This window comes from Dendrobates tinctorius, unplaced genomic scaffold (genome assembly GCF_039654945.1).
Source record: "Dendrobates tinctorius isolate UK_male_01 unplaced genomic scaffold, ASM3965494v1 ptg000075l, whole genome shotgun sequence".
Classification (NCBI taxonomy): Eukaryota; Metazoa; Chordata; class Amphibia; order Anura; family Dendrobatidae; genus Dendrobates; species Dendrobates tinctorius.
The window spans coordinates 21,287,201-21,315,129 of NW_027361743.1; the positions used below are offsets into that span (position 1 = coordinate 21,287,201).

At 44.2% G+C, this 27,929-nt stretch overlaps 1 protein-coding gene across 4 annotated transcripts in view; it reads right to left on the bottom strand.

The window, feature by feature from the left end:
* CUNH11orf65 (chromosome unknown C11orf65 homolog) overlaps nt 1–27,616 on the bottom strand; it is a 54,592-nt gene extending 26,976 nt beyond the window's left edge. The window contains exons 1-7 of one of the 4 annotated variants that reach the window (XM_073583088.1): nt 27,435–27,614; nt 26,515–26,632; nt 23,157–23,249; nt 18,428–18,481; nt 10,620–10,829; nt 8,096–8,229; nt 2,063–2,233 (exon numbers count right to left, since the gene is read on the bottom strand). In XM_073583088.1, coding sequence (XP_073439189.1) covers nt 2,063–2,233; nt 8,096–8,229; nt 10,620–10,829; nt 18,428–18,481; nt 23,157–23,249; nt 26,515–26,619 — 767 coding nt within the window. In that variant the 5' untranslated portion in view covers nt 26,620–26,632; nt 27,435–27,614. Of the gene's footprint in view, nt 1–2,062; nt 2,234–8,095; nt 8,230–10,619; nt 10,830–18,427; nt 18,482–22,681; nt 22,772–23,156; nt 23,250–26,514; nt 26,633–27,434 lie in introns of those variants that run through there. The other 3 variants (XM_073583089.1, XM_073583090.1, XM_073583091.1) reach the window with 3 other exon arrangements.
* Nucleotides 27,617–27,929: the final 313 nt, after the last annotated feature.

The window sequence follows — 27,929 nt, forward strand, 5'->3', positions numbered from 1 at the left end:
TTGTTCACTAAAAGCTAAAACTGAGCTTCCATTGTGATTCCCCAGGTCATTATGAGTTTGTAAATACCAAACATGTCTAGTTTCTTTTTTATATAAGAGGTGAAAAAATGGCGCTATTTTCCGAGACTCGCAGCGTCTCCATTTTTAGTGATCTGGGGCTGGGTGAGGACATATTCTTTGCGCACCGAGCTGATGTTTTCAATTATACCATTTTGGAGTAGTTATTATGTCTTGAGCGCCCGTTATTGCATTTTATTGCAATGTTGCAGCGAACAAAAAAACTATTTTGTCGTTTGATTTTTTTTTTCCTCGTTAAGCCGTTTACCAATCGGATTATTTATTTTTATATTTTGGTAGATCGGGTGTTTCTGAACGCAGTGATGCCAAATGTGTATTTTTTTAATTGTTTTATTTTATTTTGAATGGGGGCAAAAGGGGGGTGATTTGGACTTTGACAGCGGCATTTAACATGCACGCACAGGAAGCGTGTCCTTTCCTCCTCCCATCGGCGACCGTGTCACATAACCGTGGGTCGCCGACAGGTTGGCAAGACCCTTGTGGTTGTCATTGCTGGATCACTATTGAGCATTTCTGATATATAGAGCCATGCTGCAGCTCTGCTGTATGCAGCAGAGGCGATCGGACAAGTGCAGCTTCTAGTCTCCTATGGAGACTATTGAAGCATGCAAAAAGCAAAAAAAAAAGTTTTCAAAAATATTAAAAAAATAAGTTCAAATCACCTCCCCCCCTTTGCCCCATTCAAAATAAAACAATTAAAAAAAAAATCAAAGATACACATTTGGTATTGCCGAGTTCAAAATCGCCCGATCTGTCAATATAAAAAAAGAATTAATCAAATCGGTAAACGGCATAACAAGAAAAAAATTCTAAACGCTAGAATTACTTTTTTTGGTCACTGCAACTTACAATAAAATGCAATAAGGGTGATCAAAAGATCGTATCGGCACCAAAATGGTATCAATAAAAATGTCAGCTAGGCACACAAAAAATAAGCCCTCACACAACCCCAGATCCCGAGAAATGGAGACAGCTCTTTCGCGGCAAATTGCCTTCTGTTACAGCAAAATATTTCGCATTTTGGCTCAATTCAGAGCTCCTGCTGCCATTTTTCTTTACCCAGTTCCCATATTTCAAGGTATAGTTGAGACATTTGGACTTTTTTCCATGCTAAAGGTATGGCTGCAATTCTTCCTTGAAGACAACTTCTGGCCCGACTTCTGATAACAGTAGATGGGTTTAGCTAGGTCCAGTTCTGAGCTGATGGCACTGCTGGACATCTTCCAATTTTGAAGGGAAGTAAGCATGATGATGCTTTCATCTGCTGCACTAGGTTTCCATGGTCGACCATTGCGTCTACGGTCCTGAATGTTGCTATTTCTTGGTGCTTCTTCGATAAAGCTTTGAAATCTTTGCCCGGGAGAGACTTTGCTGATGCAGTATAACAACATTAATGTCTTGCTGCAGTGCTCAGTCACACCGTAATGTACAACATAAAATTGTCTTCTAGAATCTTCACCTTTGTAGTAAAGTTTGGCTGTTAGGCCGGGATCACACATGTGAGAAACTCGGATGAGTCTCGCATGTTAATCTGCTGGCACTCAGGAGCGGAGCGTGCGGCTGCATGTATTGCTATGCGGCCGCACGCTCCGATCCGAGTGCCGGATATTAACATGCGAGACTCGTCCGAGTTTCTCGCATGTATGATCCCAGCCTTACTCACCTAGTTTTAGGAATCCCACACAACTGTTTCTGTTTCAGTTAATGACTGTTACAACCTACATATGAAACTGATGATGATTATCACCGGTCTGGTATAATTAATTACTCATAGACCGGACTATAATCCTACAATACCCGCGAGTTTGTGCAAGCATTCCTAAAAGAATGGAAGCTGTTTTGAAGGTAAAGGACGGTGAGGTGACACCAAATATTGATTTTATACTTATCTTTTGTTCATGCACTTTGTATTTTGTTAATTTACTGTTTAAAAAACCCTCACTTTTATTTTTTAAAACATTGCTACTTTTTAAGCTTTACTTACTCATCATAGTTCAGAGCATTAGTCCAGTTGAGTAGTTCGTCCACCTCCCAGTCCAGGACAGCCTGAGCCCCGTACTGCTCCACAGACTTTATGACTCCCTCTGTGGCTCGTTGGACCAGGACTGCTGTGTTGGGTTCTGTAGTCTGCGCATGCAAACTTCCTTCATAATACCTGATGAGGACATATCAGAGAGAGAAAACACTAAGCATATCACCATTTATAGATCATTATAGCACTGGAATATCAGCGTTTCAGACTGGGCAGAGAAAGTCCAGCAGATAGTGCAGTCATGGCTTTTACAGATATATTATCACCAGGATCAAGTCAGGGAGGCTGCAGCGCCTGCTGGATGGGACAAGAAGTCTCCGCAGATCAGTCATCCCTTGCCGGACAGGATAGTGGAGCGCTGCGGCTGATTAATTAAAAGCAGAAGTTTTTTTGCAAATTTCCTATAAAAATGTTATCAATCCTACAGAAATGTCCTGTGTTTCATCTGGTATAGGGCAGGACAGATAAATGTTTCTTGCCTATCTTTTTGAGGGGCGGTAACTAGGTGGCATTTTCGCCTCGGTCCTGAGATGCCATGCCCCGGACTATCACTGCTCACCTGAAGCAAAGTCAAAATCCTTCTGATGCTAAAATGTGACTGCAAAACAAGCGGTCTGAAGAGAGTAATACCTCCATTAAAGCACCACTCCTGCATTTTTATTTTTTAAATTTCAGAGCTGGAGTGGTGCCACTAATGCAAGTTCCCTGATGCTAGTATTATACTCACCAGCTGCTGTCTTCAGCTGTTCCCAGTGCCACTCCAGTCTGAATCCGAAATCTTGTGACTGCAACTTCTGACTGGAAGTCAGAGGAAACAGTGAACAGCTCTCAATGTAAGTCTACGAGAGCCTTGTTCTGGTCCTGTTCTAACTCTCATAGACTTACATTGAGACTTGACCTCCAACTCATCCACCAAACACTGGAGTCATCCAACATGTGACAAACTGCTGGAGACCAACGGAAGTTGCTCTCAGAAGAGCATAAGACGGCAGCTGGTAAGTATGGGACTAAGGTCAGAGAACTTAGATTAGAATCATAGAATTGTAGAGTTGGAAGGGACCTCCTGGGCCATCTGGTCCAACCCCCTGCTCAAAGCAGTGGCACCACTCCAGTGGTAACATGAAAAAAAATACTGAAATGATGCTATAAGTGCCTAATAAATAGGCTTTTCAGCTAATGCTGAGCCTCTACTGTCTATACTGTCTGCATTTATGGATGGGATGAAAATCTCATCCACAATGCTGGAACGGTAATATGGTGGTGGTGCGACCTGACCACCATATATACAGTACGTTCTGCTGCTTCCATCCACACGGCAGGTGAACTACATGGTCATCCTAGAACACTCCTGATACATCTGAACCTACAAAGGGGAATACAGCAATCTCTACCAATACTCTACTAAAACTAAAAGGAAGTGTCAAATACAGATAGACTCCGTCTGATGGCAGCCATGTAACCGGGATTTAGTGTAAGAGCCCACGACTCCATTCTGCGACATATAAATCCTGTATGGCACACTTTTTCTCATAGTATGTTGTAAAGTTGGTCCCTAGTCCTGGATTATGTAGTCATATTATTATGTTATGTGACTGTGTTCTTTTTTTTATCTTGGGGACAGGACTCTTTTAGAGGGGTCGTCCACGTTTGAGGACAATTTTTTATTTTATTACGGTTTCGTTAAAAACTTTGCATCGTTTGCCTTATACAGTCTCTGTGTTGCACTTACTATTGCGAGTTAACTAAGAATCATTCAGTGAGCTGCTCATCCTGGCACTCTGACAGTAGAGTCTGTAACAAAAAGCTTGTAAAAGGCAAAGGGTGCAATATTTTTAATGAAACCTAATAGCAAAAAATTATTTTTAGTACCAAATATATTCATTTAAGTAAAAAAAAAAAAATGTACCCAAAAAGTGGACAACCCCTTTAACCTTTCACTGTTTTCAACTTTCTGAGCAGGACAAATTTTTACAATCCTGACCAGCGTCACTTTATGAGGTAATAGCTCTGGAACGCTTCAATGCATCCCGGTGATTCGGAGATTGTTTTTCATGACATGTTGTACTTTATGTTCATCGTAAATTTAGGTTGACATTTTTTGTGTTTATTTGTGAAAATATTGGAAATTTGGCAACAATTTTGTAATATTCAAACTTAGTTTTTATGCCTTTAATTCAGAGAGTTATGTCACACAAAATAGCTAATAACATTTCCAACATGTCTACTTTACATCTGCATAATTTTTAAAACTTTTTTGCTATGAAGTTAGAAGGGTTAATATTTAATCAGCAATGTCTCATTTTTTTCAAAAATTTTTACAAAACCAAGTTTTTTAGGGACCACATCACATTTGAAGTGACTTTCAGGGGTCTATATGACAGACAACACCCAAAAGTGACACCTTTCTAAAAACTGCACCCCTCAACGTGCTCAATACCACATTCAAGAAGTTTATTAAACCTTCCGGTGTTTTACAGGAATTAAAGCAATGTAGAAGGGAAAAAAAACATTTTACCTTTTTTTCACAAAAATGTTACTTTAGCCCTATTTTCCAAGTGTAACAGGAGAAAATGCACCCCAAAATTTGTTGTGCAATTTCTCCAGAATATGCTGATACCCCATATGTGGGGGAAAACTACTGTTTGGGTACATAGCAGGGCTAAGAAGGGAAGGAGCGCCATTTATTTGACTTCTGAAACACAAAACTGTCTGAAATCAATAGTGGACACCATGTAGCGTTTGGAGAGCCCCTGATGTGCCTAAATAGTAGAAAACCCCAACAAGTGACCCCATTTTGGAAACTGCACCTCTTTGAAGAATTCATTTAGTGGTGTAGTGAGCATTTTTAGCCATTAGGCGAGTCACAGAATTATATAACATTAAGCTGAATAAATGAAAATTACAATTTATTTCCATTAATTTGTTGCTTCCGCCCCAAGTATTTAATTTTCAAAAGGAGAAAATAAACAGTTTAAATTTGTTTTGCAATTTCTCCTGCATTCGCCAATACCCCATGCACAATGCAAAGCTCAGAAGGGAAGGAGCAGCCATATTGCAGTGGATTTTACTGTTCTAATTTGCGGGTGCCATGACCCACTGGGAGAGTCCCTGAAATGTCAGAACAGCAGAACCCCCCATAAGTGACCCCATTTTACAAACTACACCTCTCAATGAATTCATCTAGGGGTGCAGTGATCATATTGACACCACAGGTGTGTCACAGAATTTTATACCAATGGGCAGTGAAGAAAAAATAATTACATTTTTACCGCCAAAATTTTGTTTTAGTCCCAGATTTTACATTTTCACACTGGGAAATGGGTAAAAATGGCACCAAAATTTGTCCCACAATTTCTGCTGAATGTAGAAATACAGTATATGAGTCTGTACAGTACTACTTTGCCTTACGGAGATACTCGGGAGGGAAGAAGCTCTTTGACTCTATCTGACTCTTGGAGAACAAATGATCATAGAATAGTTTGTGGACTCCATATACAGAGTCCCTAAATGCCAGAAGAGCAAAATCCCCCCTCAAGTGACCCCATTTTGGAAATTACAGCCCTCTGGGAAATTATCTACAGGTGTAGTGACGATTTTGATTCCATGGGAGTTTTCCAGAAACAAGCAATAGTGGATGTTGCGGAGATAAAATTGCAAATCTGCTATTGCAGTCACCAGAACGCTGTAGTCACCAGTACATTGTGCCCAGCTCATGCTTCTGGAGACGCGCACCCCTATATTAAGCGGGCTTTCGTCGCTATAGAAATACCAAACATGTGGACACTATATGTGCTTTAGGCACACTGGGGCTCAAAAAAGAGGGGGCATTTGGATTTAGGAGTACAGAATTTGCTGAATTTCCTTTGGGGCACTTTTCCAGAGCCTTTGTACTACCAGTAACGTGGAAGCCCCCTATATTTCCATTGACAGACCTGAGTGAGGGCTTTTTTTTGTGGATTGATTTGAAGCTTTTGTTGGGAACATTTTACATAACATTTGGGATCACAGTTATCCGGCGCTCTACGCTGAGCAGTTACTTTGGGGTTTCCAGCTAAATCTCCGAATGACGTGATTCAGATGAAACCCCTGAGGGATCCATTACTATAATGAGGCAGCAGTTACTCTGGACGCCGTCTGGCCTCTGTTCAGAACAGTGTCCTTCTTTTCAGAACTGCACAAAACTGTGGTCGACCACGCTTTTATGCTCGCCTAAAAAAAAGACAGCCACCGCTGGATCACAGATCCTATGGACTCCACAGTGCCTCTATCTGCCTCATTATAGGGAATCTTCCGCAGGCGGTTCTGTCTGAATCACGTATTTCAGAGATTTACATGGAAACCCTGGTGTAAGCGCTCAGTGCAGAGCGCAGGATAAATGTGCGCTGAGTCTTAATGCAATCTATTGGAAGCAGAATGAAAAAAATTAACAGCAGGTGAAGAATTGTTTTTATTTATTTTTTACACCATTCCTCAGGCGGTATAAGTGATTAAGCGTCTTTGTTCTTCCATATTTCTGCTGACAGTCATGTGAGGGCTTGTTTATTGGGGGACGAGCTGACGTTTTTATTATACCATTTTTGGGCACATAACAGCTTTTTAACGCTTTCTATTCTGACTTTTGTGAGTCAGAATGAACTAAAACCAGCAATTTGGGAATCTCTTTTTTTTTTCTTTTTTTTTTTACGTGTGTGGTAAAACTGATTAACCTACGCTGTTAGGAAGGGTAAGAATAGAGCCTAATAGGGATATTTAGGTATAGCTTTGAAGAAAGGATACTAATAGCGGTGTGGTTTTTCCAATTATCTTTGTACTCTATTTGATATCTGAATACATTAATTATATAGTTACACACTTGTATCATTGAGACGAAATGGGCCCTGTTGGCCCGATAAGATATTGAATAGGCTTATGCATCTTTTAATATAGCTTCACCACACAAAGTTTGTTTTTTCATGTTTTTCAGGATGTCTATTTTTCTTCATTTGTCGATATTATCTACAGTTGAATTTTAATCATAGAATTTAATAATAGTTATATTTAGAGCGCAAAATATTTTTTCTGTGACAAACTAAGTATTGTGAGTCTGAGTTTTTAAAAATTGATAAGGCAGCTTTATTCTTCAGGTATAAAAATATATATTTTTGCATCGCTTTTTTCTCAGAGCTATAACTTTTTTATTTCTCTGCTGATGGAGCTGTATGGCAACTTGCTTTTTGCGGGACAAGATGACGTATTGAGCAATACCATTTTAATTTACATTTAACTTTTTGATCACATGTTATTCCACTTTTATGGGCGATATGATGAAAAAGCATCTTTTTTTTGCCAAATTTTGCATTTATTTTTAAACGTAGTTCAGTGACGGGGTTAACTAGTGTGACAGTTTTATAGGTCGGGCCTTTCTGGATGCGCCTATACTAAATATGTATACTTATTTTGTTTATATTTTTGTAATATTTTTTCATTTATATATTTTATAATTTTCTTTAAATATTTTTATAATTTTAAAAAAAAATTTTTTAGCCCCTCTATGGCACTCTAACTGTTATTAGTCTGATCCCTGATATACTGTAATGCATTGCAATGCATTATACCTGTCAGTGCTGCACTGACAGGAACCTCTTAGACCAAGCTTTCAGCATGGTCTAACAGGCTTGCCGTACTTGTCAGACCCAACCTCTGGTTCTTGCGATCAGGCTCCCTCTCCCAGCCTCCTAAATGTCGTGATCGATATTGATTGCAGAATTTAGGGGGTTAAATGGTCCGTTGGGTTCGTGTACTGCTCTTGGCCATGACAGCCGGGTCTTGGCTATAATTTAAGCCGAGCTCCCAGCGGAGATAGCGTGGGAACTGCTTTTGTGCCCGCACGATCGCCATAACATAAATTTACGTCATTTCACAGGAATCACTTCCCAACCATAACGTAAACTTACATCAAATGTCGTGAAGGGGTTAAGACAATGTAATGCACAGATATCTACTTACATCTTTCTCATCCATTCAATTTTCCTTTTCTTCTGCTTTTCTAGTACCTCCTGTTTTCTCCGCAGTTTGCTGTGGCTGAACGGTATCCTCCTCTTATTATCCGCCAGAGTCACATCATCTAAACCGTTAGCGAGCTGTAGAGATAGGGAAAGGATAGAGGACATAGTGACAATGTGTGGATGGAGCTCAGCCGTGGGCTGGTTTGTCGTGACACCCACATGGACTTATGTATATTGCATGGCTGTTAAATGCCACAAGTTGTGTCTGGAGCTCAGAAAGTGAATGTCACGTCATAGCAGCCATTAGGAATCCCTAACCCACATTTACGCTCTCCATATCTGCTGTAAAAGGCTCCTCCTAGTGTGGTGCTAGCGCTATGCGTACCACCGTGAGACAATCAGATGTCTGCTCACTATAGCCCCCACCTCTCAGCTGCAGCTCCATCCCCCTCTCCCCTCCTCACTGACTTTCATTATCCCTTTTGGGACAGGGGTTGTCCACTACTTTAAAACACATTCTACATGGGCTCAGAGTGGTGGGAAAATAAGAAAAAAAAACTATACTCAAATACCAGACCATCTTCTTTTTCCAGTAGGGGGCATCAGATGATGACTGCAGGCAATCAGTGGCCCTGATTGGCTGCAGCCTTTACAGACTTCCAGGTTCAGATGGAATGCGGTGGCTGCAGTCTATTAGGGCAGCTGTCAACTTATGCCCCCCAGTACAAGAAAAAGCCAGGAGCCCACCATGGCACAGAGGCTAGAGGATGGAGGAGTGGGCTGGTGAGTATTGTCCCCGCCACACACACACTTTGAGCCCATTTAGTATGTGTTATAAAGTAGTGAACAATTAATTTAAACGGTATGTAGCAAGATAGGAAGATATCCTCCCAACCATAGGACTCGGTAATTCTTCCTGATTGCTGGGGGTCCACCGTACTCGAGATAGGAGTGGAGGTCCAATCTTGGTACAAACCTTTTAAAGGACAAAGCATTTATTTTTTATTTTAGCTTTTTTCATCGCTATGTGGTATGTACCTTCACATTTTTTTTTTCTTTTATATTGTTCATTGTAATGAAGAAGGTTTTTTTTTAAAGATTTTACTACTTGTGCAGAATACAATTTTTTTCTATAAAAATTGCTTTGACACATACAGAGAGCAACATTTTTTATTTTTCCATCAACATAGTTTAATGGGGGTTTGATTATATACTGTGTATATATATATATATATATATATATATATATATATATATATATACACATACACATACACACACACATCAAACCCCCATTGAACTATATTGATGGAGCGCCGACCACCGGGTGGCGCTCACAGCAAGGCGGCACTGACAACCATAGAGGTCTACAGGAGACGGGGGTGGGTCACTGGTGGGCAGATTTCCGGCTCAATGGCCGGAAGCGCGCGTTAAATGTCGCTGTCAGAGTTTGACAGCGGAATTTAACGGGTTACTAGCCACGGGTGGACTGCGCTTCCACCCACGGCTATTGCGGGCACATGTCAGCTGTTCAAAACATGTCCTGGTAAAGATGTGGGCTCACCGCCGGAGCCCGCATCAAAAGGGCAGATGCGACATGCGCTGTACTAGTACGGCGCATGTCGCAAAGGGGTTAAGACCAGAAGACCTGCAGAGTCTTTCAAGTTGAAGCCACTTCAGGAAAAAGTATTTTTCCTGAAGTGGTTTTGCTGGAGGTTATGCAGTTGAGTTTTCATTAACTTTCAGTTATATAAAGCAAGCGGCTTCTGAACCCTGAAGGAGTTATAAGAAGTACATGTGCAGAGCAATGTTGCTTGACATTTCTGTGCACCATGTTAATTTTTTGGCAGCGCTTTTTCAGGTGGCTTCCGCCTGAAAAAGATGTTATGAGTACATACCCTGAGTGAACAAAGCCAAAGGCTTGTGTAAGCACAGTAAGGCCGGAGACACACTAGCGTATCATATCCCATGCGAGAGCATCGGGTGAGATATGCTAATGACATTTGCCTCCAGCTCTGCTGCAAGCAGGAGCCGAGTGTCAGTGCTCCGATCCTCTCGCATCAGAGAATCGGAGCACAGCTGTGGAGGAGACGGAGAAAGTAATTTATCCATCTCTTCCATTGCCGGCGTCCACGAGAATCGCACAGCACTTGGGTGATATCAGAGTGTAATGCGATGTTTCACACGCACCCATAGACTTAGTTGGGTACGCGCATTCCGATTCATGGGTACAATCGCAGCATGCTGAAAATAATCGCAGATGTGAGCTGCCCCGTAGGTTAGCATTCGGCTGAGTGCAATGATTTTTTTAACGGATTGCACTCAATCGATTATATCGCAAATAGGAGCGCTTCAATTGGCCTGAGACCGGACTGGCCATGGCTCTCCCGACCCATGCGTGACAACTGCGTAGAAATATATGAAGCTGTTACGCTAGTGTCGGGGGAGGCGACGGCCAGTCCGTGTATTGTAGTCACATCTCGGTCTGAAAGCTCCCTTAGAGAGAGCCCACTCTAGTCACTGACCCTGAGTGTCAGGAGTCTCCACCCGTTGTTCTCCACTCTGGCGTACCACCCGCTGTGGTCTTGTTCGAGGATCACCCCGTGATTGTGGATTTGTTCAGGCAGCAGTTGTTTCACAGATTGCTTGGTGTAATCCTTGGGGCTATTGGCGCACATATCCACAATTGGCCGGTGAGTAAACAACTTGTAATATATATTGGGTGGAAATCTTGTCTGCAAATAAAAAGAAAAAAAAAATTGTTCTAAGCAAGAACTTTCCGTTCAATCAGAAATAATGGAAATGATTTTTGCTGCTTGTACACATAAATTCCTTGGGAGCGGAGTGTGTGACTTACAACACCGATTACTGACCATTTGCCAGATTTATCTTTGTGATTTGTATAAATGTCAGGGGCTGATTTTATCCACATCTGTGAAGCATATTACATCGGCATTTATGGTATGTTGTATAGTCCCACACCTTGGGCTTGGCCACAACAATAAAAATATGCGAGATCGTACATTGGTAGTGATTACATGGGACTGCATGACAAGAGGTGCAGATGTGTCTTACGCGTGGTGAAAACAATGGTGGGTGGTGGAGGATTGCCACACAGGGTGTAGGAGTACACAGGGTCAGGAAAAGGGCTGGGCTGTGGAGACAGCTGCCTAAAGTGCCACTGATGGGATGGCGAGATGTACTGGCAACTGGATACTAAGTCCAAATGTGAGTACAAGAGGGAAGATTGAGCGCTATCGGCATTTAAAACTTCCCAGGAAAGGGAATCAACAGATACTAAGAGCGAAAGCAGCAGAGGGGAGGACATATTCTGAAATCCTTGCTTTGGGCTCCAGGAGAGTTACACCAGCCTCTAACTATACAGCATACAATTGCAATCAAAATTAGGCACCCCCCATCGCAAATTCTGGTTCTTAGCAAAGTTTACAGCCATAATTTCTCTTTGCAATAGACCAGTGAAACAAGAACAATATAAATAACACAACATAACTAATAGAACAAGTAGTTTTTCCAAATTCCACTTTTACCGACTCCTGCACTCTCACAATTATTCAACCCCACTGAATAGAAGAGCACACTTTTGCGAATCTGGTGTTGACTATGCACGATGTAACTGATCAAAGGTTTCATTAGATGCATCAGGTGTGATCGAGAACAATGAAATCAAATACCTGGACTGGCTAGGGCAGGATGTTGTGCAGCCCAAGGAGCTGTCCGGGAGACGCCGCTCACATCTTCCTATATTCAAATGCATTCACGAAAGACACAAATGCATTTGAACACTGTGGCGCCGAAGCTGGGGCCTAGGAGCTCTCGTCATCTCCGGTGTGCAGCGGCGTGGTAAGGTCAGCACGCTGCTGATGTCACCACACCGCTGCCGAAGCCGCAAAGGCAGCAGAGACCAAAGGCCACAGTAAGAGCTCCAAGGGGTAGCCGAAGATGGAAACGTAGACACGTTTTAGAAGGGGGGGGAGGAGAGGCGCGTCTTTCAAAGGAAGGGGAAAGGGTGGGAGACTGTGAAAGGAGGCACAATATAGCAAGGTGCAGTGGAATGGGGGGACTATTATGAAAAGGGCAGTTTGCAGGGAGAGGTTGTGAGGGGGGTTATTATGCAGAGACACAGAGGGGGATATTATGCTGAGGCTCAATCTAGGGGAACAACAGTTTACAGAGGAGCAGTGTGGGGGGATATTTTGGAGAAGGGCTGTGTGGGGGACATTATGGACAGGGTTATATTATGGAGAGGGGCAGTGTGGGGGGATATTTTGGAGAAGGCCTGTGTGGGGGACATTATGGTGAGGGGCAGTGTGGGGGGGATATTTTGGAGAAGGACTGTGTGGGGGACATTATGGACAGGGTTATATTATGGAGAGGGGCAGTGTGGGGGGGATATTTTGGAGAAGGACTGTGTGGGGGACATTATGGACAGGGTTATATTAAGGAGAGGGGCAGTGTGGGGGGATATTTTGGAGAAGGCCTGTGTGGGGGACATTATGGTGAGGGGCAGTGTGGGGGGGATATTTTGGAGAAGGACTGTGTGGGGGACATTATGGACAGGGTTATATTATGGAGAGGGGCAGTGTGGGGGGGATATTTTGGAGAAGGACTGTGTGGGGGACATTATGGACAGGGTTATATTAAGGAGAGGGGCAGTGTGGGGGGATATTTTGTGCAGGCAGCAGTGAGGCACAATTATTCAGGAAAGCAGCTTGGGAAATATTTTATTTATGGGGCAGTATAATGATACTTTTACTTTTAAGGACACCCTGTCTTCTGAAGACAGAATAAAAGGGAAGCCTGCACAGACGAGCTCTGGACATGAAATCTCCTCATGGCATGTGTACTACATGGAGACGAAAGGGATGGGAACGACTCCAAACAGAGAAGATGTCACCTATAAGGTAACTGGGTGTAAAAGCTTATTTGTGATGCTGACTGCATGTCATCAGTACAGTGGTTCCTATATGGTCCACACTCTGATGACGGTTGTTAACAACTTCCAGCATCTCCTTACCACTGTTAGGGAGATACTGGGAAGTGGAACTGTAGGTTCATGCAATATATTACATATGTGGATGACCTGACATTACATTTAATTGCTGCGCTATGCTTGGTGCTGTATTACATGTACTGACCTTAGTTCTGGTGCCGCATTCATGTAATGATGGTGGTTCTGGCGCCATATTCACGCACCGACAGTGGTTTGATGCTCTACACTTGTAGTAATCAATATTGTGCTTCATGGCTATTGTAAAACTTAATCTCAAATCTTTAAGCTTTGAGTATTTTTTTTATAAGGGAGGATTTGGCAAGTTTCTGCTCCAAAAAAACAAGCTTAAAGGGGTATTCCCATCTCCAAGATCCTATCCCAATATGTAGTTGGTGTAATAATAATCATATTAGCAAATACATACAATCAAAAATATAGTAGTTTTTATGATTCACTATGTCTCTTTCCTCATGTGCAGGCATTGCAGGACCTTAGGTATCCATGGTTAAGACCAATAGTAACTAGCTAACTGTCACTATATCAGTGGTTGTAACCATGACTACCTAAGGTCCTGTAGTGCCAGCACACGAGGAAAGATACATAAGGAATCAGAAAAACTAAACTACATTTTTAATTAGAGGTATTTGGTAATATTATTATTACACCTACTACATTTTTGGGTAGGATCTTGGAGATGGGAATACCCCTTTAAGTTAGCATATGTTCACAGTGATTTTTTTGGAGACGACACTCTCTAAATCCTCCTCAAATGCTTAAAACTTATTTCTGATGATCTGTTAATGTACTGATGGTGGTTCTGATGATGTATTCATATAAGTACCCCTTTAAATTTTGAGGCCCTTGGGATTGGTTCACTATAGCAATGTGGCCCCTTCAACCAAACAATGGTGGACACCCCTGGGCTTTGTTAAGTGACGTTTGACTGCATATTAGAAATATTGCTTAAGAGAGTGGTACAATAAGTTAAGAGAAGAGATCACTGCCTTGCACAAACAAGGTAACATTTACAACAAGATAGCAGATGCATTGAATGTTCCTAGAAATATAGCTGGAAGCTTGGTAATGCCTAGAGTGAAAAATAGCGGTGACTTGGCCATGCCTACAGTGAAGCAGGGAAGTGGCTTGGTGATACCTACAATGAAGCATGGCGGTGGCTCAGTGATGCCTACAGTGAAGCAGGGTAGTGGCTCGGTGATGCCTACATGTCACGCCTCCGCTCGCGCCGCCGCCCCCCCGTGTCCCGTCATACTTATTGGGCCGGCGCGTCCCCGTCCTCTCTCCTGCTCTGGCAGCGGCGCCTGCTCCTTCTCGAGCGCGCGCACACTGCAGGCCGAGCACGCGCCCCTCGCCTCTTGTAGCTCGTCCGCTCCTCCCGATCCTCTCTATGATCTGGAGGACCCTGACCCGGAAGCAACCCCTCACCGTCCTATATCAGGCCGCCTCTTCCTATTGACGCTGCCTGATCGTCACTGGTATTAGTAGTGATTCTGGCCCCACGTTTGCCTTTGTCTTCCACTCCTTCCGTGTCCTCCTGCAGCCTCCTGTTACCTCCTACCCGTGTTACCTTCTCAGTTTACCTGTGCGCCTTCTACCTTTGTTTCAGCTGTGTCAGCCGGTGTCGCCATCCTGCCAGTGTTCCTGTGTTCCAGCCGTGCCACCCTATGTCTCCATCCTGCTGGTCTTCATGCGTCCATGCCGTGTCAGCCTGTGTCTCCGTCCTGCCCGAGTTCCTGTGTTCCAGACGTGCCACCCTGTGTCTCCTTCCTGCTGGTCTTCCTGCGTCCCTGCCGTGTCAGCCTGTGTCTCCGTCCTGCCCGAGTTCCTGTGTTCCAGTCGTGCCTGCCTGTATCTCCGCTCTCTCCGTATTTTCTGCCTCTTGTCTCGCCAGTCTACCCAGCTATCTTGCCTGCCACCTGTTACGTCTCCCGTGTCTGCCCTGGGTACCAGCTGCCGCGGTAATAGTTTCCCCTGGGCCTGTCCCTAACGCTCCCTGTATAGGGGGTGGTCCACCTGGTCTGCTCGCCCAGGGGAGGTTCGATGCTGTAGTCCAGTGGGTTCACCCTCGGGTATCCTCACACATCCTTACACTACAATTAAGCATGGCGGTGGCTTGGTGATGCCTACAGCGAAGCAGGGCATTCGCTCGGTAATGCCTACAATGAAGCATGGTGGTGGCTCAGTAATGCCTACTGTTAAGTATGGTGGTGGCTCGGGGATGTCTATAGTTAAGCATGCCGACAGCTTGGTGATGCCTACAGTAAAGCATTGCGGTGGATTGTTGTTTTTCTGGGGCTGCTTTGCTTCCTCTGGGAGTGAAAACCTGCAGCGTGAGGGGAGCAAGATGGATTCAATGAAGTATCAGCAAAAGAAAATCATCATGCCTTCTGTGAGGAATTTGATCATCCAACAAGTCAATGATCCCAAGATTACGTGGATGTCCACCACTAGGTCTTGGTTTCAGAGGAAATGCTGGAAGATTCTTGAGCGTCTATAACAGATGCCTGACCTGAAACCATTAGAAGATCTTTGGACGAAGGCGGTTGCAGCATGGAAACCTAAGAATTTTAGTGAACTGAAGGCCATTGCCCAAGATGAACAGGATAAGATTCCTCAGGAACGCTGCCCGAAGATGATGTCTGGCTATCACAGGTTACAATGGCAAAAGATGCTCTACTAAGTACAAAATACACTTTTCATGGATGGTGTAAATTATTCTGATACTGCAGGGATCAGCAAAAGTGGCCATTTTGTTTTGAATTTGGAGAAACCACTTGTTATATCAGTTGTGTTATAAAATTTGTTCTTGTTTGATTGGATTTGCAATGAAAGGAGGGAGGGATAATTTTGATTGCAACTGTACTTGCCAAAACTAGCAGTCTCTTGAAAGCTCTAGGATAATTGTCATGTATGCCTTAGGGGTTGTAGTGGTCACAATCGTGCCCAGCCCTGGTGGTCCATAGTGCCCTATTGTATTTGGGACTCTGGACACACTTACAAATTTAGACGGCAACTACATTAAATTACTTTGTTAAATATGACTCATAAATCTAAAGGGATGCTTGGTACAGATAAGATATTCTGTGCGATAACGGGAGGCTGAGAAACTCGGCTCAAGACTAATCTCATAGTGAAAGACACAGAGCATCTAATGGTATCTGCAGGACGTGGCCACCACCAACAGAGGAGGCGCTCACCCAACTGAGGTCATCCTCTCACATAGATCTGGTGCACCAGTGACAGAGATAAAGGGTCACACAGCAAATATTATCTTATCTGAGCTTTACACTGTCAGATTAATACATCGTACTGCTGATCTTTAAACCTGGAAAAACACAAAGTAAAGTTATACTGCTAAAAGCGGTCATCACCAGAGGCACCAGAAATGTGACAATTTTATGTCCAATATTCTGCGTGAATGTACTTTTATATTTTTTACATCATTTTGGGGATTAGAGCTCTATTTTCCTAATGCAGAGCTCCATTCTGAGTGCTTGCAGCCACCACTAGGGGAGCTGATGAGCTCACTGTTATTTAAAGGGGTTGAACGATGAACCTAGGAACAGAATAGGAGATGATCGCTTGGGTTTCCTACCGCTGGGACCAACAGCAATCACAAAACTCTTGCCCATTTAACTAGAGAATTGGTTGAGCTTGCACACGTCCACCATCCAATCACCATCTAAGAGGATGACAGAGATAGCAGAACATGGTGCCCGGCTATCTCCAGCAGACAATGAATAGATTGGTGGTGCGCATCCATGACCGCCGCTCCATTAAAATTGGGCAATACAGAGCTCCATTCTCCAGAGTGTTTGGAGTCCCAGACATAGAACCTCAAGCAATCAGCAAGTTATCACCGATTCCATACAGATAGTTTAAAGGGAAAAAAAACTTTAACCTCTTCATGACCTTTGTCGTATAGGTATGTCATCGGTCGTGTCACTGTCTTTGATGCGGGCCCAGGCGCAGAGCCCGCATCTGTTCCCACAAAGGACAGCTGATCTGATCGGCTGTCATGCGCCTCTTAGCAGCTGCGAGATCCAAGATCAAAAGTTTGAAAAAATATAAAGTAAACTAATCACATCGGTAAATGAGAAAAAATTAAAATCAAAACTCCAGAATTACATTTTTTTTTTTGGTAGCCGCAACATTGCAACAAAATTGCAATAATATCGTAACTACACCACAATGGTATCAATAAAAACGTGAGCTCAGGACACCAAAAATAAGCCACCACCCAGCCCCAGATCCTGAAAAGTGGAGACGCTGCGAGTCTCTGAAAATGGCGACATAAGCACTTTTTTTTTTTCTTACAAACTTCGGATATTTTTCATTTCACCACTTACAGTAAATAAAAAAAAAGCACTTATGTATGTTTGGTATCTGCGCACTCGTACTGACCTGGGGAATCATACTGGCAGGTCAGATATAGCATTTAGTGAACATGGTAAATAAAAAAAAACAAAAAAACTATTGTGAAATTGCAATTTATTTTTTTTTGCAATTTCACCGCACTTGGGAATTTTTTTTCCAGCTTTCCAGTACATTATACGGTTAAATCAAAGGTGTCATTCAAAAGTATAACTTGTACCATAAAAAAAAGACCTCATACGGATATATTGATGGAAAATTAAAAGTTATGGCTCCGGGAAGATGAGGAGCAAAAAACGAAAGCGCAAAAATGGAAAATCGCAAGATCATGAAGACGTTAATATAGCTTCTCCCCCCAAAAAAAAACATGGCCAGAGATTGAGTAGGACATAACCCAATCTCAGGCCTCATTCACACGTCCGAGTTTAATCGCATATATGAAGCCATGTTACCGGTCTCATCCGTGTGTCCGTTTCTACCATCAGTGGTCTTTACAGGTGGATAAATCAATGACAATTCTTGCACTCTGGACAGGGCTGACATCAGTGCGCTGGAAGGGTTTTTCACGGACCCATAGACTTATATCGGCCCTTTTCACTCGGGCTGACGGAAAAAAAACGGACATGTGCATAGGATCCGTTGTATCCATGAAAAAAACGGACAGAACCCAAAGGTGCAACATGGACATCTGAATGAGGCCACAGACCAATCTTAGACGTTCAGACTGGATACGGTTCTCCTGATCTGAACTCAGCAGCCCCATAGACGCCTGGATTGGGGCTGGTCCAGACGCCGTGGTCCGCACTCGGACTGTCCATGTTGGATGCCTAATAGTTGGGCACCTGAGGGGGAGATTACCAATATGTATGGTGGTCCCTCTATACTGTACATGTCCACATGTTGCAGAAAATAAATGAAGATTATAGTTACCCCTCCTAGTCTGAACCTGACATGCACACCGGCGGCCGCATCAATCAGTCCTGCCTGGAAAATAAAGACAATAATATCTTTAGATGGACACATTCCAGTGGTCTCCAGCCTGTGACTGCCCCAACTACTGCAAGGCTCCTGTCTGAAGCTGTCAGGACATCCTGAGATGGAAAGTCACAGATCTGACACTGCAGCTGTATTACCAATAGTTATAAGACTCTGTATTCTAGTTACAAGAGCGTCCTGGGAGAATCAGTGTGCATTTACAGTGGTATAGTTTACCCAAGAGCGTTTAACGGGAATCTGTCAGCAGCTTTTGGATATGTATTCTGAGAGTAGCATGATGTAGGTGCAGAGACCCTCATTCCAGAGATGTGTCACTTACTGTGCTGTTTTTGTTTTATTTTCAATACAATCAGTGTTTTGTCAGCAGGAGATTATCACTAGAGGACTAGGGGCTTCGTGGTCCAACCCCTCTTCCACCTCTGATTAACAGCTTGTTGTCAATATACAGTGCAGCCAATCAGTGATGTGGGCGGGGTTATACAGGGCTCAGGATTCTGAGATCTGCTGCAGAGAAAACTGATTCTATCACACATTGCTGGAATCAGCATCTCTGTCCCTTCATGATGCTGCATTCGAATTACAAAGTAAATAACCTGCTGACAGATTCCCTTGACAGATTGTTAAACTATTAATCCCATAAGATAATGAAAACTTTCCCTCTACAATTCAGTAATAAGTAGGATGTATAGTGAAGATATGATCTGTGGGTACAACCAAGGTCTTAGGGATCCATCACAGTGAATGGCTGTATCTTTACAGGAAACATCTTTAATAATTCCAACATGTGAGAAAATTACTATCGGCACAACCACCTAACGTGATCCTTAATGGGGCGATACATCGCAGCTTCACTTTAAGGCACTGCGCTCTATATACGCCCTTGACTATAACAGACAGAGACCTCAGTACAGGTATAAATACAGCTCATCGTTATGGATGACGGCCATAAATCCCACTCAGTTTCTGCGGTAAGTAAAGGCCATAAGTACATAACAGCTCAGCATAGTCACTCTGTTCTGGGTAATTACCTTTCCACCGACTTTTGGAATTACATGATGACTGACGAGGTGATCAATTCACAAGTTGCAAGCAGATCAATTTCCCAGTAGGCCTCACTAGACCCATCTCTCAGGCTTACCTCCAAAGTGACGTGAAAGATGATCCAGTACATGTATGATTGGTGGTGGGTCAGCTGCTAGCGCCCCCAGCCAATTATGTGACCCCCATGTGAATGGAGCGGTAATGGTCACGTGTGACCACCGCCATATTCCCTGGCTATTGGTTTGGTGGTCACATGTGCTCTACTACTCCTATAGATTCAGAAGTGAACTGAGAGGTGAATACGCATGCAGACAATGTCTTGCCAAAGTGCTTTAGGACCCCCATTCTCAGGAGTTTTGTGGTCCCAGTGCTCAGATCCCCAGGATTCATACTTTTATCATCTATCCCATTGTTTGTAGGTTCTTGGCATAGGCACCTACTATACTGATAGATGAGTAACATGCACATCTCTACGGCGTAAGGCAGAACTCGGTGCAGCAGTTTTAGGCAGGATGTTCTCCACCTGATAAAAAATGTCAGATTATGTGGATCAGAGCAAGATCAGAGCAGGATCAGAGCAGGAACAGAGCAGGATCAGAGCAGGAACAGAGCAAGATCAAAGCAAGATCAGAGAAGGAACAGAGCAGGAACAGAGCAGGAACAGAGCAGGATCAGACAGGAACAGAGCAGGAACAGAGCAGGACAAAGCAGGATCAGAGCAGTAACAAAGCAGGATCAGAGAAAGATCAGAGCAGGAACAAAGCAAGATCAGAGCAGGATCAGAGCAGGATCAGAGCAAGATCAGAGCAGGATCAGAGCAGGATCAGAGCAAGATCAGAGCAGGATCAGAGCAGGATCAGAGCAGGATCAGAGCAAGATCAGAGCAGGATCAGAGCAAGATCAGAGCAAGATCAGAGCAAGGTCAGAGCAGGAACAGAGCAGGATCAGAGCAGGAACAAAGCAGGATCAGAGAAAGATCAGAGCAGGATCAGAGCAAGATCAGAGCAAGATCAGAGCAGGATCAGAGCAGAATCAGAGCAGGATCAGAGCAGAATCAGAGCAGGAACAGAGCAGGAACAGAGCAGGAACAGAGCAGGATCAGAGCAGGAACAGAGCAGGATCAGAGCAGGAACAGAGCAGGATCAGAGCAGGAACAGAGCAAGATCAGAGAAGGAACAGAGCAGGAACAGAGCAGGAACAGAGCAGGAACAGAGCAGGAACAGAGCAGGACAAAGCAGGATCAGAGCAGGATCAGAGCAGTAACAAAGCAGGATCAGAGAAAGATCAGAGCAGGAACAAAGCAAGATCAGAGCAGGATCAGAGCAAGATCAGAGCAGGATCAGAGCAGGAACAGAGCAGGATCAGAGCAGGAACAAAGCAGGATCAGAGAAAGATCAGAGCAGGATCAGAGCAAGATCAGAGCAAGATCAGAGCAGGATCAGAGCAGAATCAGAGCAGGATCAGAGCAGGAACAGAGCAGGAACAGAGCAGGAACAAAGCAGGATCAGAGCAGGATCCATTTTTTCTCAGATGTAAAGATTAAAAAAAAAAAAAAAATTCTCCATCTTCTACATTCTGTCAGTCCGTGAAAATCGAACTGCACTCAGAGTGTGGTCTGATGTATTCTAAGGTCCAATAGACATGAATTGGCAAGTGCCAGCTAATTATTGGAGGAAAAGATAGCCATATGAAGGTTTGTTGAAATGGTGAAAAAAATGCAGATGTGCCGTGTTTTTTGAGTATTGCTTTTACAGCATTAATAGTATGGTAAATATTACCTGATAATGATTCTCCAGGTCAGTGTGGTCACAGAAACACAAAACTTGCAGTTTTTTTAATTTAAAATGAATTTATCCCCAGGTGTTTGCTACCCCATCTGAGAGCAGCATGATGTAGTGGGCTGGGCTGCTTACTGCAGCTTTAACAAAATCTGTTTTCTCTGCTGCAGATCTAGCGGTTCTCTAATGCTGAGCTCTGTATAACCCGCCCAAAGAGTACATTGGGCATAGGCTTTAAGATGCCAATCAGTGGTGGGAGAGGGGTTATACAGAGCTCATAATTGAGGAGGACTACCTGGCAGCAGGGTTACTAGCTCACTGTTTTATCAGCAGGAGATTATCACTATAGATTTTATCAAAACTGCAGCAAGCAGCCTGGTAAGTGACACATCGCTGGGATCAGTGTCTCTGCCCCTACATTATGCTGCTCTCAAATTAGGTGGGAAAAACCTGGTGACAGATTCCCTTTAAAGGAAACCTGTCACCAGGTTTGGCCGATATAACAGGTGCCAGAAAAGGTCAAAGAGCCACGGCGCCTGCGCATTTCATTACTTTGCTCTGCCCTCAACAGGGCAGAGAAGTACGCCTGTGCAGGAGCGTGATGCCGGGGAGCCTGTGTGGATGATTTTTTTTTAAGTTCCCTTAGGGGACTTGAGCCTGCAACCATCTGTTTGCTTATACTAGTACCGCAATACCCCAGCATTCCAGTATATAGTAAAAATCAAGTTCTCCTACAAAGCTTAACCTGTGGCTGAGGTTCACAAGTATGCCAGCATAGCAGTGAGGACTGATGGCCCCTTGCTGGCATATTAAACCATTGATGCCCTGTGATCACGCTGTGGGGCAACGATGGGAGCTGCTGCGCGTGCACACCGACAACGATCATTCAAACGTCGCTGTCAGAGATTGAGAACGGCATCAAAATGGTTATGAGCAGGACTCGGGATCATCAGAATAAAGAGCCTGTGTCTCCAGTCTGAAACACGCTCATTCGTCGGGTAAAATTATCTTTTGCGCAGTACAAAAAAAAAAAATCATTGTTCTCGGTGGCTCACGACCTTCTGTGCAAACAGGACTCATGCTGCAGACGACTATTGCAGTCTATGCTCACTGAGCGGTCTAGTATATGCGTTTGGTGCACATTGTTTACTTTGGTCTGCCTGTGTCGACAGGTGATTACAGGACCACCGATCGGAAAAAGTAAATAGACCGGTAGCGAGTGCTCCTGGCCAGTCCGAAGCACTGAAGCAGCTCAAGTGATTTCTTCATGGGCAATTTTAAAGCATTTTCTGCTTCAACCAAAATGAAGAAATACTCAATAAAAGCATTTTTAACTAGTTTATTCTTTTAAGGAAACCTGTCAATTTACCAGAAGGTGTAAGTCAGGCCACTGCACCTCCACCATAATGCAAAGCTCTAAAGCAAGACTTTGCCGTGAGATCTGCGAGGAACAACACTGCAATGGATCATAAAATTAGTAGAAATAGCAGCATAATGACAAGAATTAGCATGTACGACTATCTAAGGATGACAACCCAAGTAGAAAAGGGGTTTTGTTCTTCTGGGGTTTGGCAGAAGCGTACCCGTGAACACTCCGCCAACTCCCTGACTATAATGGATCTTATATCTGAGGACACTACAAGAACACTCAGCATCTGTTGTTCCTGGCATCCACCATCACTAGCCAGTGCCAAAAACAGCGTCCTATGTCTGTGGGCTCAACGCAGAGCTCCTTAGAGGTGATGTCTTCTAGCGTAAGTGCCCAACAAAAACCCATCTTAACATGACAATGGAGCAGTAAGAGCCTTGGAGTCTATGGAAAGAGGCGGTAATCACGTCCTCACCTCGCCAGGATTAATGCACTTCAGTAAAAGTCTCGGATCCCCTTGGGCTTTGAAGCTGAGAAGATTTGTAATGTATTTAAAAACATTCGTGTCCTGATGAAAAAGAAAAAATACAAAGTTTATGTTGTTTTCAGACCCATTTTTATTATCTTAATTCTAGGGGCCTCCATCATACAATATACCCCGTAATCAGTTGATCACCATGGACTAATGGTTTCACCATTAAGTTTTTAAAAGTATTTTTCCCATCGGCAACGTTTATTCCCTATCCACAGGAAAGATTATAAATGCATGATGAGTGGGGGGTCCAGGTGCTGAGACACTCACTGATCCTGGGGCAAAGCTCGCTGTGTGAATGGAGCAGTAATGAATATGTCTGAATACTACTCCTATAGACGGTGAATGGAGCGGAGGCTGCACATGCTCACTACACTCCATTCAGGCAGGGGAATACGGTATCCTTGTTCCCATGACTGGTGGGAGACTCCTAGAGATCATACACTTATCACCTATCCTGTGGCTAGGTGTTATATGTTATTTATGGGACCACCCCTAATAGATTTCATCTGTTCCCATATTTAGTATTAAACATATATGGTGCCCATAAATGAAATTAAGAAGTGACCTTGTAATACACAGCCGGTAGCTCCGATACCTCTAGCAGTCCTGTAGAAGATGAATGGAGCGGACAGAGCACCCATCACTCCATTCATACTGGACATTTCAGAGCCACGTTCTCAAAATTGGTGGGGGTCCCAGCGATCAGCAAGTTATCACCAATCCTGGAAATACAGTGCAGATGAATTAGTGGGACTCTGGTCCATCAGCCAGGTCAGTAGTCTCGGAGAGACTCAGGGAGACTTGCAATTTCTTACCTTTTGGGATCCTCGGTGCGACTTTCTTTAGCCAGGCTGGCGTGATGTCATCACTGTGACGCACAGAAGATGTCACATTAGCCCGGCTAATCAAAGCCTCACTGGGGATCGCGTAAGGTAAGAGATCTGCGAGCCTCCTGACCAGTGGCAAGAGACTGCTGACCAGGCCGACTGTCCCAGAAATCCATCCTCCCAACTCTATTCACTACCTTGCAACAGAAAGTGGGTGACAAACATAGGGTGCCCCAAACTCCTTTTACATCTGTTACAGTACTTGTACAACAATGCTGTAGTTCCCCTTGGAAAAACAAGAATACTCACCTTCTAAGCCGGCGCTCACGTGACATTGTTAGGTCATGTGAGCGCTGCAGTCTATCAGCAGCTGCCGATGGGCTGCAGCACTCAAACTTCCCTTGGATGTCAGAGTTTATTTTACACAGGGGGCAACAGCATTTAAGCAGGGTTGTCCAAGCAATGGAAAACATTTTAAGATTAGTATATTCTAGGATTCTTACTGCCCTGGGTACCAAATGGAGGGTGCACACCTTATGCACATATTTTAGGAGTATGCTAGATTTGGATCCTTCTGGACGAAGGTCTCAGATCTTGTTCATAAGGCGCATGGCGCTGAATATCTATTGGGGTCCCTGGATGACAATGTGGCAGAGACAGACATTATGCAGGCTTGGGGCTCAGGTCTGCAGTCCCTCTGTGTGACTGAAGATGTGCGATTCCTTAAAGCGTGCACACTGCGTGCTGTCAGGATTCTCTGGAGAGGGCGCTGGGAGCCACATTCAGACTAGACGTGTCTAGCTTCGTTCTATTCACTTGTATTGAGTGAGGCCACGCAAGTCTAGTTGGCATGTGACCACATCTATGCAAATCACATACTTGAGCCGGATTCCTGGTCAAAACCTTAAAATGCAAAAAAAGATGAGTGGGTGAAGAGGCCAAAAAGTCTAAAATGGCGATATTTTTGAGGGAGCTGTCAGCCAATCTCCCAGCTCAGTCGCCATGTGTGTTTATGTCAGAGGAAGGATCCGGTGGTGACTGATCTTCAGCAGGAGCAAGGACTATCCAACAACCAGCAGGTCACTATACATGTGACGTTTCTAGCTGATCCTATGGAAATTGCTGGATTCTGGGACTTTTATTACAAATACATGAACAACTTTAGTCCTGTGTGACAAGCAGACTTTTTCTTATTTCACATTATTTTAAGACAGAATTTGGGACAGGCAGGATGACTGATTTATGGGAATTATTTGTTACCAAAGCACAGTGTCTAAGGCCTCTTTCACACATCAGTTTTTCGCCGTCAGACGAGATCCGGCTTTTTTGTAAAACCGGATCCGGCGAAATGCAATGCCGGATCCAGTTTTTCCCCATTGACTTGCATTAGCGCCGGATCGCGCCGGATGGCATTGCGATTCATCCTTTTTTGCCGGATCCGGCTACTTGTCTCATTCCGGCGTCTGGAAAAAACGGCTACTGTAACGTTTTTTGTCTCCGGCGAAAAAGCCGGAAGCGCCGGATCCGACGCTTCCGGCTTTTCGCCACAATGAAAGTCTGTGGGCGCTGGAATGCGCCGGATCCAGAAAAAGACGGATCCAGCCACCAGATCCGTTTTTTTAAGTCTGCGCATGCTCAGATCCAATTGGCCAGCCCCCAGGAAACAGATATAACCTGCTAGATGGATCCGGCAGAAAAACGGATCCGTTTCTACAGTTCTCCAAAATTTATGCCGGATCCGTTTTTTCTAAAAATAGCCGGATCCTGCCTGACAGCAAAAAACTGATGTGTGAAAGTAGCCTTAGACACTGGAGGAAAAGGGAGGATTCAATTCGGCACGACCATCCAGGTAAAACATGAGTTAGATCATGTTAAAATAAACGTATGTTTTACCTGGATGGTCATGCCGAACTAAATCCTCCCTTTCCCTCCATTATGGCTGTGCTCCCCAGCGATTGGCACCCTCCAGTAATATCTTGCTACCTCAGGCCAGCCTACGATGCTATGTGGAGGCTCCCAGCCCTCTCTCCTGTCTTAGCCACCAGCTCAATTGGCACCCAAGACATAAAATGCTGTATTACACACTATGGTCTACCAGAAATTGTATTAGGCCGGGGTCAGACTTGCGAGAAGCTCACACGAATCTCGCATCTTAATACCCGGCACTCGGGAGCAGAGCATACGGCTGCATGTATTTCTATGCAGCTGAACGCTCCGGTCCCCAGTGCCGGCGGCAGTGCCGGGTATTAAGATGTGAGACTCGTGTGAGCTTCTCGCAAGTCTGACCCCGGCCTTAATTGTGGACTAAAATGTCAGATTTCCACAAAAGTGGTGATGTCTGGTCACCCACGAGACGGTCATATGTTACTTGCGTATCTTTGGCCTGATGTTTAGCATGTACAATCCATAATGGTGCGTGGTGGGTAAGAGTCCCATGACCAACACTATCCTCCCCTGCAGGGGACACGTACCAGAATCCGCCGGAAAGCTTTCTGGATCACTCGTGCGGCTCTGTCTTCTTCCATGGTGTGAACATCTGGATCACTTGTCACCGGATCACTCACGTCTTCCATCATTACTTCTATGGCGCTGCAGAAGAACATGTGATTGGAGACTGAGCCGACAACGGCCACATTCCGACTAGACATGAGCGGCCTCGCACAATAGAAGTGAGGATTCACAAGTCACTTTCGTGATGAACTACTTAAAGTAAGTGATGCTGCTGCCATATTGGTCCTCCACGGGTGGGGCAGGATATATAAACCAGGCAATCAGACGTTCAATCCCCGGGGGTCATGCAGACGTCGGCCCGAGCACAATGCAAGGACTGGCCGCAGCGCCATATACAGTAAGTCTATGGTGCTGGGACACTCAGTCTGTGCACGGACGTCTGCATGAGCCCGAAGGGGACTAAGAATAGAGTTAAGAGTTAAAAAAATGTTTTTAAAGGTACTAAAAACATGAAAAAAAAGGAAAAATTCTATGCACACCCCTTTTCCTCATTTCAACATAAAATAATACACGTATTTGGTAACGTCGCATTCATAAAAGTCCGACCTACCAGAACATACAATCATGGTAAGCGGCATTGAGTAATCGCAAAAAGATATTGAAAACGCCACAATAGCGTCATCTCCGCCAAAAATACCAGAGGAAGCGACGCTCACGCTGTATGTACCCCATAATGGGATCAATGACACAACGAACGCCACAAAACCGAAATAATGGAAGAAGGGGCGTAAATGAAGGAGTTAAATAACACTTTCCTATAGCCTTCCATAGGTCTGGGTGCACAGGAGCCGCTGTGACCCCACTGCTACGGCTGGCGCTGCGTGCACCCATAATGCCAGGCGGGGGACCACCAGACATTCTATAGTGGTCTTTTCCTTACCTGGACCCTTCAGCAGCCCCCAGCTACGGGCTTATGCCGCAGGCCCCTTTACACCCATCTTCACACCGTGCGTCTAAGAACTCAGCTGTCCCAAACTTGGAGAGTCTCGTCGTCATGGCAACAAATCTCTAACCGGAAGTGACAGCTAATTCCACATGGCTGCGCTTCTGTTGTCCAGCCAGCAGATGGCGCTTAGGAGTTATCGTGCCCGGCTCCTAGCTTTGTAGTGTAATGAGAGGCTCAAACTTGCAGGCAGCCCCGCCGCCATAGGTTCTCAATTAAATGTCTGCGTTCAAGATGTGCCAGCTTTATATAAAAGAACAAAACCACATTCACATTGTAAGACAGTGACAAAATTTCCATAGCCCACAGCAACCAATTAGAACTCTGTTTCATTTCTGAAATAGCTTGGGTGACATGAAAGCTGCCTTCTGATTGGTTGCTATGGACAACAAGGGCAGAGAGGACATTTTGGATAACTAAAGTAAACACCTT